Source organism: Mytilus trossulus, chromosome 11, assembly GCF_036588685.1.
Source record: "Mytilus trossulus isolate FHL-02 chromosome 11, PNRI_Mtr1.1.1.hap1, whole genome shotgun sequence".
Taxonomy (NCBI): domain Eukaryota; kingdom Metazoa; phylum Mollusca; class Bivalvia; order Mytilida; family Mytilidae; genus Mytilus; species Mytilus trossulus.
Window position 1 is genome coordinate 28,200,066 of NC_086383.1, and position 13,014 is coordinate 28,213,079.

General features: G+C 33.3%; 1 protein-coding gene across 1 annotated transcript; it reads left to right on the forward strand.

The window, feature by feature from the left end:
• The first annotated feature begins 664 nt into the window (after positions 1-664).
• On the forward strand, positions 665-11,711 carry LOC134690950 (bone morphogenetic protein 7-like). Its single transcript, XM_063551127.1, has 6 exons — positions 665-1,340; positions 5,052-5,235; positions 7,041-7,192; positions 8,111-8,308; positions 10,265-10,341; positions 11,156-11,711. Exons 1-6 carry the CDS (start codon positions 920-922, stop codon positions 11,414-11,416), a joined length of 1,293 nt encoding a protein of 430 aa, XP_063407197.1. The 5' UTR covers positions 665-919; the 3' UTR covers positions 11,417-11,711.
• The last annotated feature ends 1,303 nt before the right edge of the window (positions 11,712-13,014 follow it).

Consider the following 13,014-nt stretch of genomic DNA (forward strand, 5'->3'; position numbering starts at 1 on the left):
GTAATTTACAGGACAATTCAATGTGTGCATTCAATGTGTGCACATTGACAGAAAATATTAAATTTATTTGTACTGGCTACGTACGAAACAGGAGAATAAAAATATCCCCGAGACACGGTTTTCGTCCTGTTTCTAAAGCTTATAGATATTCCCGTACTTTATTATAACAGGCAATACAACACATTTCCGCAGATGCGTTAATTTTTGAATTATATTTTGAACAATATAGTTTTGAAATTTGAATTATATAACTTTAAGGGAAGATTAATTTCACCGATTGATCGAATTGCAGTTAGAGTAAAAATTTAACTGATTTGGTGATACATATTGTTACGTTTTAATTTGTATATGTGGCAGGAGGTCTTACTCTTCGATGAAGATGGCTTTTAAAAACAAATAACAAAGCAATCAAATATCGACGAAGATTCTTGTTTTCAGTTTATTTAACTTATAAAAGTTTGCTAATTAAAAAAATAAAATAAATAAATAAGATTAAAAGGGGGAGGGAGGGGTGTTATATTAAAATTACCTTTAATATAAATTTTCTTTTTTTCTTTCTATCAACAAATACTTTAAAACAGTTTTAACATATTTGATGTATGTTAAATGAATAACCATACCGCACCTGTCGGGATATTTGTTTATTACTTACCGGTATATATATCTCACCTGTTTATATGTGTGTAACCTATGTGCAGACAGGGGAACCACTCTACAAAGAAAACGTAATTAACGCGGTAAAAATAGATTTCATTTGGGTAGCGAGAGAAAAATAGAGAGAATATAGTTTTAATATTTCTCCTCACGATCTGATAATTAATGGATACATATGGAGATTATAGTTAAAATGTGTTCTTAAATCAACGTGTTTACCTGACTAAGTCCAAAAGAATGTATATGTTTGTAAATAATGGAGTGAATGTCTGTACAGGTAAATAGGTACACATTTAACATGGTGGTGAACTTTATACACATTTCTATAGTTGTTGTACTTTTAATATGCTGTGTGGACGATATAGTGTGCTGGTCTTCAGGATATTATATAGACAATGGTGTGGACCAGACGGAAAAATTACTTGAAATCAACCCGAGGAGTAAGCGAGAGCTCCAACAAGAAATTTTGACTCTGCTTGGACTTCACCATAGACCAAAGCCAAAGGTCCATACTAATGATTACTCGGCACCTCGTTTTATGTTGGATTTATACAATACTATTGCGGGTGCGGATGGAATTTTATTAGATGACACGCCATCATTCCGAATAGCAGGGAATATATCTATTGGGGATATTATTGAACCGATACAAGGTGCAGACGTTATCATGAGTTTTGTTAATCGTGGTAGGTAAAAACAGATAAATGAATGTGAAATGCCTTTTCTGAAAGGGGGGGGGAGCGCGAAGAGTTTTCATCAATAATTTAAGATATATTTTCCAGACATTCCGTCCTTATTTTTTTATGTAAATGTATTCTAAGATATTTGAGATTTCTAGTATCCCTATGGGTATAAGTCTTTAAAAAAGAAGAAATAGACAAATAAGTACATGTACACCCCTCCTAAAAAAAAACCTCTGTCCCATTCATTCTCTGTGTAACACATATCGTAGAGGTGGGATTTAAAAATAAGTTTAGAAGAAATGTTTATTTTCCTTTTATATTTTGTTACTCTTAAACTGAAAGGGGAATTTCAGTTCAGGATTTTCATACTATTATCGGTTTAATTCGCTGTTATTTTGTTTCATGCATTTTAGAATCAAACAGTTTTTTTGGAATAATTTCCCTGAAGTACAACAATAATGATGATTTGTCGGTGTTAATTTTGTTGACCTCATTTAATGGAGAGAAATAATTATCAATTTGACCAGCCCACAAATACAAAGAAATAATAAGTAATAATATTACTCACGAATATACAGAAAAATTAATGAAAAAATAGTGAAAAAAAAACTCAAGGAAAACATACGGAATTTAGAATAATCGTGATAAAAAAAAATAATGGGGATCGTAAAATACAACATGAATAAATAAAGAGAACGGGAAAGAAATATTAGTTAAATAGAGAAACGCTTGCCTTTATGTTCATACACAGTCATGACAGTAATGATCTTCTCTCGGCATACAGACCCTCGTGCAATGTTCGTCACCTTAAACAAATCTTTACTTAGCTTATAAATGTTAATGGTACTAGAATTTTCTTTTCAATATCTGTACTAATAATACTAGTTGAAATTCCTGGGCTGGTTTTTCATAGATCCGACATTGTAATTGTTTTCTTTATATACGTTAAATAAAGTATGTTTGCGCAGTTCATCACGACGATATAACACAAATAAATTGACAACAAAATTTCTATAATTACCATGATTATAGGGTTTACATTTCAAACAAGATTATGTTTTACCTATATTAGACTTGTATATTTCGTTCATTGGTGTACCTTTCACAAACGACAAACCTAAAATGTCAACTGATTTTTACCTTTGTAAAACACAGGTGTTTTGACCATTAAAACGACAAAGTAATTAGTCAATATATCTTTCTTACAAGTAAATTACGTATAATTGTAACATGTACAATGGTTTCTTTCTAACAGTACAAACCACTTAAGATATAAACTATTTCTTTTAATTCATCCACACTTTTATTTTAATGAAATGTCCTTGAAATATTCCAATTTATATTGCCGATAATAGTTGTGTCGTTACTTTTATATAAGTATATTGTAATGTTGCTCACTAGACAGTAAGTTGAAGGTCAAATGTTCATTTTGTAATGTTGATCACTGGGCAGTGAGTTCAATGGTTTATTCCTTAAACTCGGGTTTGGTCTGTTTTATTCAAACCTAGCGGGAATAGTCAAAGCCACATTAAATCAATTGAGTGTGTCTTCATAATGCAGTAAAGTTGCTAAATCTCCCAATCGTATGTATGGGCTTACAGGGGCGGATCCGTGATTTTATAAAGGGCTTTCTGTAAAAATTATCAAAAACGGGTAACTAAAAATAAATGGATGATAATATGCTTAGAAAAATCTTATACCATGATAATTTTCATAATAATTATGTGTATGCCGTCTTCTCCTGGATGGGACACTGGCTATTGTATATTAATCAAATATATGTTAAATCACTAAGTCACATGTCCCTTATCTAATATTGGGACTGGGGATGTTTTTTTTATTATTATTTATTTAACAATAAAACTGAGAATGAATAAGGGAAGTGTGTCAAGGAGACATCAACCCGACCATAGAACAGACAACAGCAGAAGGTCACCAACAGATCTTCAATGCAGCCAGAAGACCCTTACCCGGAGGCGTCCTTCAGCTGACCCCTAAACAAATATATATATACTAGTTCAGTGATAATGAACGCCATACTTAACTCCAAATTGTAAACAAGAATCTAAAATTAAAAATAATACAAGACTTACAAAGGCCATAGGCTACTGACTTGGGACAGGCGCAAAACTGCGGCGGGTTTTAACATGTTTATGAGATCTCTACCCTCCCCCTATACATATGTACATGTACCTCCGGCTAATGTAGGCATGGTATAATGGTAAAGCATGTTTAAATCCGACGAAGCGTGTTTCTATAATACAAAAGGGTTCGATCATACTCACATCACATCAGCATGTTCTCGTTCTAAAATATATGTAATATTTGCCACTGGACGTCAAAATACTACTCCATTCATCGATCGTATATGAGGGCATGTTTTGTTTTCATGTACCAAGCATGTTAAAATTCTGATAAGCGTGTTCGGTAGAGTAGAAATGGGTTTGAATATATTCACATCACATCATAGAATAGAATACATGATATATTTGCCACAGGACGCTAAAACACTTATCTGTCCATCCAATCCCTATCACATCACAAGCGTTCGAGTGCATGGATTTAAAATATATTAAGGCCAAATTAGTATATATATATATACTTATATATAAGTGGTTCCTTTCTGTTGGCGGAAATTATAGTGTTTGTATATATTAGGTAGTTTAAAATATGTTTATTTTTTCTCCAATTTTACTTTGAAGATAAAAGTAAATGTTCAAGACGTTTTTGGTGCTACAAAATGTGTTAGGTTGAGGTATGACAATATAGAAAAGTTAAGGACACGTCAACCATAATTTTATCCTTTGGCCTAAAGGAAGATCTTAGACGTGATTCAAACTTATTCAATACTACAATAAAAAAAAACTTAATATCAAGATTAACATTTTGTGAATTCAATGAAGTATTCAGAATGCGAAAACTATTTATACCTTTTTTTTCAAGATTTTCAATTTCCAATCACATGCCGAAGCACGAGTCTTAAAATTCCGTTTTGGCTCAAGGCCGAAACAGTAAATTACTATATTGAATAAACATCCCTCTAATAGGCTACGTATAATTAAATTACAGATGGTTTTACATGTGTTCATCCTGCACTAAATACTAATAAAATAGGGTTAAAGATGTTGGCAGCTCTTTTCTGTTGGAAGTTTTGGCATTTCATTAAATATCATTGCATAGTAAATGCACTCGGGTCATCATAAAAAAAGAACTTGTGTTTTGATGGGATTTCCGTATACGCCTTATGAATGACTAAAACATGTTCCTCTTAAGTGTTATTTTCGAACCGTGTGTCCCTATGTAGTCTATAATAGGCAAAAGAAAAAAAACAGGAGAAAAAGACAGAAAAGTGGAATATAACTCCTATATTTACATACACGTACCTGTTCCTTTTTTTCTAACAAACAATCAAAAGAATGGGGGTCTTTCGTAAGAAAAGCCCATGTGTCCTTCGCCATATACCAGCTTAATGAAAGGGAACATTTAATCTATAGGAATTTATCCCCATTTTATATTTATCTTTTTTTTACAAAACTAGTCTATTAGTCTGAAATTATTCATTTTAAGATGCAAAGAAAAGCAAACGATTAGCCAATAAAAAGAAAATGTTAAGCTTAAAAACAAAATCTACACAACAAAACGTTTAAGCGTACAAAGCTACGAGAATATTTGATTTAATTCAATAATCATGATAAACAACTTTCTATTTTTCAGCCAAAAAAGTTCCACATTTACGCCACGAAAAAGATCGGACGTTTTTCTTTGATTTTAGTGAAGTGACAGTTGAGGAAAAAGTAGTTAAAGCTGAACTTAGGCTTTTTAAAGATAAAGCTAAAAAGTGGAAAAGTAATGATTTTCAGATTCAGATATACATGATAAAACAAGGACCGGATCCCGAGTAAGTTATTTTAGTTTAATAGAAATAAGAAGATGTGTTATGATTGCAAAAAAAAAAACGTTCCACCAAAGTTCAAATGACATAGTAGTAGTCATTGACGTAGACATAGACATGTTTATTATTACTAAATACAAATGAAACAGTAACTGTTGTATGAGATTTTTCAAATAACATAAACTATAAAACCAATTAATTCATCAAAGTTCCTAGCCCCGAATTAAAGGGGTTTAATTGCTTAGACAACGGAAGAAGTTTCGGGGAACATATGTCTAAACAACATAGTTAACAATGGTTTATAATTTTGTACGCCTGACGCGCGTTTCGTCTATATAAGACTCATCAGTGCCGCTCATGTCAAAATAGTTATAAAAACCAAACAAGTACAAAGTTGAAGAGCAATTTTAACTTGTATTGAACGTATACATTGACAACACCTACATGTATACACCATTCGGCAATCCTCGGTAGAATCCGCTACTGTCCTTCATTCCGGAGGGTACGGAATCGGCCGAGTGGAGACGAATGACCTATACATGCGTTTCAGGACAAGAACGTAGTTATCAGCTCTGCGATTTACAAGACCGACACACTTAACCAGATTTCAAACATACTATATCACACGGTTATAGCCTGCAGGTCCATGCGTATACCCCATTTACACACAACTCTGTTTCCAAGCCGAGTATTTTTTAACTCGTATTTCTTAACATGTCTTAATGTTGCGTACACAACGGATAAACAGCAAACAAGGTTACCAAGTCTTTGACGTAGCCAATTCGGGAAAGGAATATTTCCTACATAAGATCATCAAGAATTTAAATGTTCATTGTGTGTCTCCTACATGTACATTCTACAATTTGAATTGAGATTGCCACTTTAATATATTATCAGTATATGCAGGCCGAGTGACAAATATATAGAGTAGGAGTCTTATTTACCCTTCTGGAGCGTATAATTTCACCCCCTTTTTCTAGGGTTTGTGTTGCATAATATTTTGTTTTCTATGTATAACTTTGTGGAATTGTTCGTCGCTTTCATTTGTTTGGCCATGTATTTTTCTGTTTTTTTTCTACTTATGAGTTTTGAATACGGTAAATGAGATTTCGTTTATAAATTGACAGTATAGTTGTCAAAAGCCTCGTTGGAATACTCAGATATAAAGTGTAAGTATCAGGAGGTCACGGTACGACCTTCACCAATGAGCAAAGAACAATGAATATTAACATAAAGAGATGTGGTATGATTGTCAATGAGACAACTATCAATCAGAGTTTCAATAAGAGAATATCAACAAGTGAAGGTAACCGTGTGGCCTTCAACAATGTGAAACCCTCGTACCTTACAGGCAGATACAAATGTACTAGTGAAGACCTGTAGGTGACCTTCTGCTGGTTTTTTTTCTATAATCGGGTTGTTGTCTCTTTGCCATGATACATTCCCCATTTCCATTCTCAATTGTACAGTAGTATATAAAAAATGTGAATCAATTAGAACGAAAAAAAATAACCGTTTAATTTATAAAACCAAAATATGCAAAACAAATAACCAAATATTCAATAAAATAGAAGCATGATGAACCAAAAACAATCTTTGAACTACAGTCTCCTGACTTGGAAAAGCACATACATCATATGGCGACACAATGGTTTAACAGCACATCATAAGAACAAACTAAAATACATAGAAATTGCATTTATCATATGATTTAAAGAAGACAGTTGCCGAGTTAAATCTGTTGAGCAATGGATTTATATTTATATGTTTGAACAAAATTAATGTGTTCATTTTAATAATTATAATTCTAGGGATAAATATTTAGAATCAGTTGGAAACGTGACAACACAAGCAGATCATGTAGGTTGGTTGACCCTTGATTTGACCAAAGCGGCTGAACTGTGGACACGATATCCGACAGCTAATCTTGGTCTTTACATGAAAATCAAATTCATTAGAAAAGGTATGTTTCATTCTGAATTTATACATAGATAATATATTTTTTTCAAACTTATTCCGAAAATACGTGCATAAATCACTTGTTGACATGCTTGAGATTAATCTGCCTGTGCTTGTTTGTATAGGTGATTTTTCAAAATTTAGTTTCATATCGAAAAGAAAATGTTGCAAGTAGTTTTTTTCAAATACAGCGCACACATGTACCCATTAACGTATGCGCTATGTTATATATTTAGTCCTTATATCTTTATGTGCTATGATATATATTTATAGTCCGCACATGTATATCCGTATGCGCTATGTTATATATTTAGTCCGTATATATCCATATGCGCTATAGTCCAATTCAACTTAATATATGTGCACTATCGTCTCCTTGTTAACTGTATCAACTTTGAGCGACCAGAAGTTCAAAAACCCACAAACATGTAGCATTCCGCATTTAATAAAGCATAGCATACGATACATACAAATGATAATGAGAATAATCCACGATATTATAATTAACACAAAGCTCACAGAGGATAGAGCAGAATGTACTCCCAGAAAACTTGGGTCAACCGAAGCAAAGACAAAGTTGACAATGGAAAAATAGCTGTGTTATATTTATTGTATTATATTGAATGCTATGTTTTACCGTCTATTGCAATCCAAACTGAAAGTAATAACAAATTTAATTATTACGTATTGTATACATGTTTAACAACCATTTGCATTGCATTAAGCGCACAATTTATCAAACGTCTCCGTGACGAGCAATGAAGTATTTGCCATTTGATAGAGAAATGTACCAACCTCTAATATGGCATTTTAGCATTTTAGCATGTAGTATAATACATAGTTATTCTAATAATAGCAATGATCACGACAAGAAATATAATAAATATCCCAAATGTGGAATATATGTTCCCTATTTTTCTAGGTTCAGAAGTAGATCCGGACAAATTTGGAATCGTTGGGCATAGAGGTGCGAAAAATAGGCAACCATTTTTAACGGGATTTTTCAAAGCATCTCAAAAAGTGAACCTTAGAAAAACACGTGCAGCTGAACGATATAAGCGACAAGCTATGCAAGATATGAGTGCAGATGAACCCGAAACACCTGCATACAGATACGCAAGTAGGTTTTTATTGTACATTCATGAACTAAAAATACATATTATTTTTATTAGAGAATATACATTGTATTCTAGGAAGTATGTTCATATTATCTGTAATATATTTTTTTAAAGTAAATAAAAAATCCTGTTTATCTTTTGACAGAATTGCAATATTTAATTTATTTATCATGGCATCTGTTAACAGTATATGATTATAGTTACAATGCATTAAAAAGCGGCACATACATGTAGGCGCTGTCAGTTTGTGAAGCCAAGAAGAGACAAGTAAAAGACAAAATGAATGACCTTACATGTAAAATTGAGAAAGAAAATGGGGAATGTGTCAAAGCGACAACAACCCGACCATAGAGCAGACAACAGCCGAAGGCCACCATTGGGTCTTCAATGTAGCGAGACTTCCCGCATCCGTAGGTGTCCCTCAACTGGCCCCTAACAATATGTTTACTAGTACAGTGATAATTGACGTCATACTAAACTCCAAATTATACACAAGAAACTAAAATTTAAAATCATACAAGACTAACGAAGGCCAGAGGCTCCTGACTTGGGACAGGCGCAAAGTTGCGAAGGGGTTAAACATGTTTATGAGATCTCAACCCTCCCCCTATAACTCTAGCCACTGTACTTGTCCTGAATATTGATAGTACTGTTATATTTGCTGACAGACGTTGAGCACTTATGCACTTATCCTGAATATTATTACTTTGAGTTATATTTGCCGACGGACTTTGAGCACGTCTGTACTTGTCCTGAATCATGAGTTTTACTGTGTGTTATATTTACTGACGGACGTTGAGCACTTGTGCACTTGTCCTGTATACTATTACTTTGTGTTATATTTCTCGACAAACATTGGACACGTCTATACTTGTCCAGAATATTATGATTCTTTGCTATATTTACCAACGGACGTTGCGCACTTCTGTTCTTGTCCTGAATAATATTATTTTTTGTTAAATTTATCGACGGAAGTTGGGCGCTTATTTTCTTGTCCTGAATATTATTACCTTTTGTTATATTTGTAGACGGACATTGAGCACTTGTGCATCTGTCATGGATATAGTTACTTTTTTGTTATATTTGCCGACGAACGTTGAAAACTTATGTACTTGTCCAGAATATATTTTGTTATATTTGCCGACGGGCGTTGAGCACTTTTGAATCCGTCCTGAATATAATTACTTTTTGTTATACTGTATTTACCGACGGAAGTTGGGCGCTTATTTTCTTGTCCTGAATATTATTACCTTTTGTTATATTTGTAGACGGACATTGAGCACTTGTGTATCTGTCCTGAATATAATTACTTTTCTGTTATATATGCCGACGAACGTTGAAAACTTATGTACTTGTCCAGAATATTTTGGTATATTTGTTGACGGATGTTGAGCACTTTTAAATCTGTCCTAAATATAGTTACTTTTTGTTATATTTGAGGACGGACGTTGGGCACTTTTGTATCTATTCTGAATATTTATTGTTTTTCTTTATATTTGCTGACAAACGTTGAGCACTTATTACTTGTCCTGAATATAATAACTTTTTGTTATATTTGCAGAAGGGCGTTGATCACTTGTGTATCTTACTATTTTGTTATATTTGCCGACGTACGTTGAAAACTTTTGTACTTGTCCAGAATATATTTTGTTATATTTACCGACGGACGTTGTGCAATTTTGAATCTGTCCTGAATATAATAACTTTTTGTATATTTGCCGACGTGCGTTGAGCACTTTTGTATCTTTCCTGGGTATTTATTATTTTTTCTTTACACATGTATATTTGCTGACAGACGTTGAGCGCTTATGTCTCTGTCCTGAATATTATAACTTTGTGTTATATTTTTCGACAGAAGTTATCACTTATTTATCTGTTCAGAATATGTTTTACTTTTGTTATATTTGCCGAATGACATTGAACACTTATGAGCTATTTAATCAATTTATTCATTTTAGGATATCCAAGACGGATACGGAGGTGGCCCTGTCAAAGGAAACAGATGTTTGTAAAGTTTAAAGATTTAGGGTGGCAGGTAAGCTGTATGGACTGCTTTATTTCTAATGCACTGTGATTGAAAACATAACAGAACAGTCGCATGTGTATGATGTATCTATATTTAGTCTTTCACTCCTATATCTAAATCTAGAATTGTTCCCTTTATTGATACAACAGAGAGTTTGGTTTGCGATACATCTTTCTATGAATTTTAGGTTTCGGTATTTTTATAACTTTAGCTGACCCACATAGGGCATAAGTTTTTTCGGTCTCTGCGTCTGTTCGTTCGTCCGTTCGTTCGTTCGTCTGTTCCACTTCAGGTTAAGGCTATCAAGGCTATTTTATTTTATTTTTTCTGGGACAAAGAAAAAAGATAAAATAGCCTTGCCAGACGTCATAATTATTTTGGACTAGTTGCCGGGGTGGAATTTAAAACTTGAATGTCCAAAAAATAAGCAAGTCCAAACCTTGTATGTGTAGTTGTTAAACTCTAGGTTCCACGTAAAGTTAAAATGGCCCTATTTCAAGAAGAATAAACTCACGAAAACACGAACAATTGACTAAATTCGCGTTCATTGTTTTGATTTTGACCGCCTGACAACTTTACGGCAATCGTAACTACTCGGCCATTCTCGCTACGCAGTACAATAGCCTCGTATGCACTACGGAGAAATTCTTCTTAAATTGTTGGCCGGAATTGTAGTGATCCGCGACACAAAGAAGTTCTATCCTCTGGCGTACTAAATTATAATCCTGGTACTTTTGATAACTATTTACTAGAATCTTGATGAAATTATGTATGGTATGACATGAAATATTTGTATACTAGTATTTATTTGTATATTTTTCAGAGTTGGATAATTGCACCAGATGGGTTCCAAGCTTTTTACTGTGAAGGTGAATGTCAGTTCCCTTTGGCAGCACACATGAACGCCACTAACCATGCTATAGTACAGACACTAGTTCATTTAATGAACCCCAAACAGGCACCCAGTCCGGGTTGTGCTCCTACTAAATTAGGAGCACAGTCTGTTTTGTACTTTGATGACAATTTGAATGTAGTTTTACAGAAGTTTCCAATGATGATCGTCAAATCATGTGGTTGCCATTAGATAATCGTTAAGTCATGTGGTTGCCATGAAATGATCGTCAAAATGTGGTTGCCATTAAATGATTGTTTAGTCATGTGGTTGCCATTAAATGATCGCCAAGATGTGGTTGCCATTAAATGATTGTTTAGTCATGTGGTTGCCATTAAGTGATCGTCAAGTCATGTGACTGCCATTAAGCGTCTTGTGTTCTTTAAAAGTCAAGTACCTCCGAGATGTGATCTGCAAATCAAAATGACATTATTTTATTTCCGTATTTGTCTTCCATAAAGGTGCATATACCTGATTCGAACAAACGTTCTGCAACTTCTGCTGATATAGATGGCAGTCTATGTAAATGTCAAAGGTTAAAGCATGATTGTTAAAAAAACATTATTACCAGTAATGTACTTAAAGTGTTTTCTTGTGTAAAAAGTGATAGCATAAAACGAGTGTCGAGTGCCATGATTTAATATTTGAAAAACCAAATTAACAAACACCATTAGATCAATAAATTTATCTTTACTTACATCTGCTAAAATGAAACACATGTTTAACATGCTGATTGACACATGTTAGTTATTTGAAGTTTCATTTAATGCTTCACTAGAATATGAATGTACATAATTACGTCAGGTTTAAATGTTTATTTCAAGTGCATATTGTATTATCATATATTGAGCAGTTCATAAGGTTGTGAAATTATTTATTATTCTCTTTATGTCATAAGCACCTGTAGATTCATTTATTTTCATGGGTACCAATTTTCGTGGGATTTTGAAACTTGTTTTTTTCTTGGATTCGCGGTTTTGACCAAGTCTCCTGAACCAACGAAATCCACGAAAATTTGTATCTAACGAATATAAATGAATCCATATATTTTGTATTTCATGCATGGCAGGGACAGTGAACAACGAATTGTATAATATGTAAATTTATTTTGTGTTCTTCATCTGTTTATAGATTTCACTTCCAGTTATTTTTTCCTAATCTTGAATTATCTTGGTTGTACTAAAAGAGCGCTGCCAAACATGTCAAGTGACAATTTCTAAACAATATACATGGTTAGCTGTTTTCTTTGTTTATTTGTAATCGAATATTGTAAAACTTTTAATAGTTGACAAGTAAAAGTGCACAAAGACATCTCTCCCGTTCTGCAATCATTGTAACGCTTTTAAAAATGATTATTATTATAAAAAACCGCAAAGTGTTGTATGTCGAGGATGATGCGATTACACGTCTAGCTGCCATTTTCGTTTTTTTTAAGGTTCAAGGCTGAATATAACTTTTGATTGAAATCATGTAAGGCAGCAACCATTTGATTTTCGGTGGGGGGGGGGGGGGGGGGGGGGGCTATGGATTTTTTTGGAAAAAAAAGTTAATGTGTTTAAGTTTCACACTATATGTCATGCTTAATTGCTTAAATGCTTAATTGAAATAAAAAAAATGTTTTGCGATTTGTCGCAGAAAATCAAATGGTTGATGCCTAACGCTTACAATTAATATTATATCGAAGCTCAGATTTTAAAACTTTCAGGTAAAGCCAAAAAACAAGCTCTTAATATACACATGTACTTCATGCTTAAATATCATTAATATACCTTTATACACATATCATCAAG

Excerpts from the sequence above, each read along its gene's own strand:
- LOC134690950 (XM_063551127.1), top strand. The coding sequence starts at position 920 with ATGTCTGTACAGGTAAATAGGTACACATTTAACATGGTGGTGAACTTT. Across the intron at positions 7,193-8,110 it reads AATCAAATTCATTAGAAAAG|GTTCAGAAGTAGATCCGGAC; the intron begins GTATGTTTCATT and ends CTATTTTTCTAG. Across the intron at positions 8,309-10,264 it reads ACCTGCATACAGATACGCAA|GATATCCAAGACGGATACGG; the intron begins GTAGGTTTTTAT and ends TATTCATTTTAG.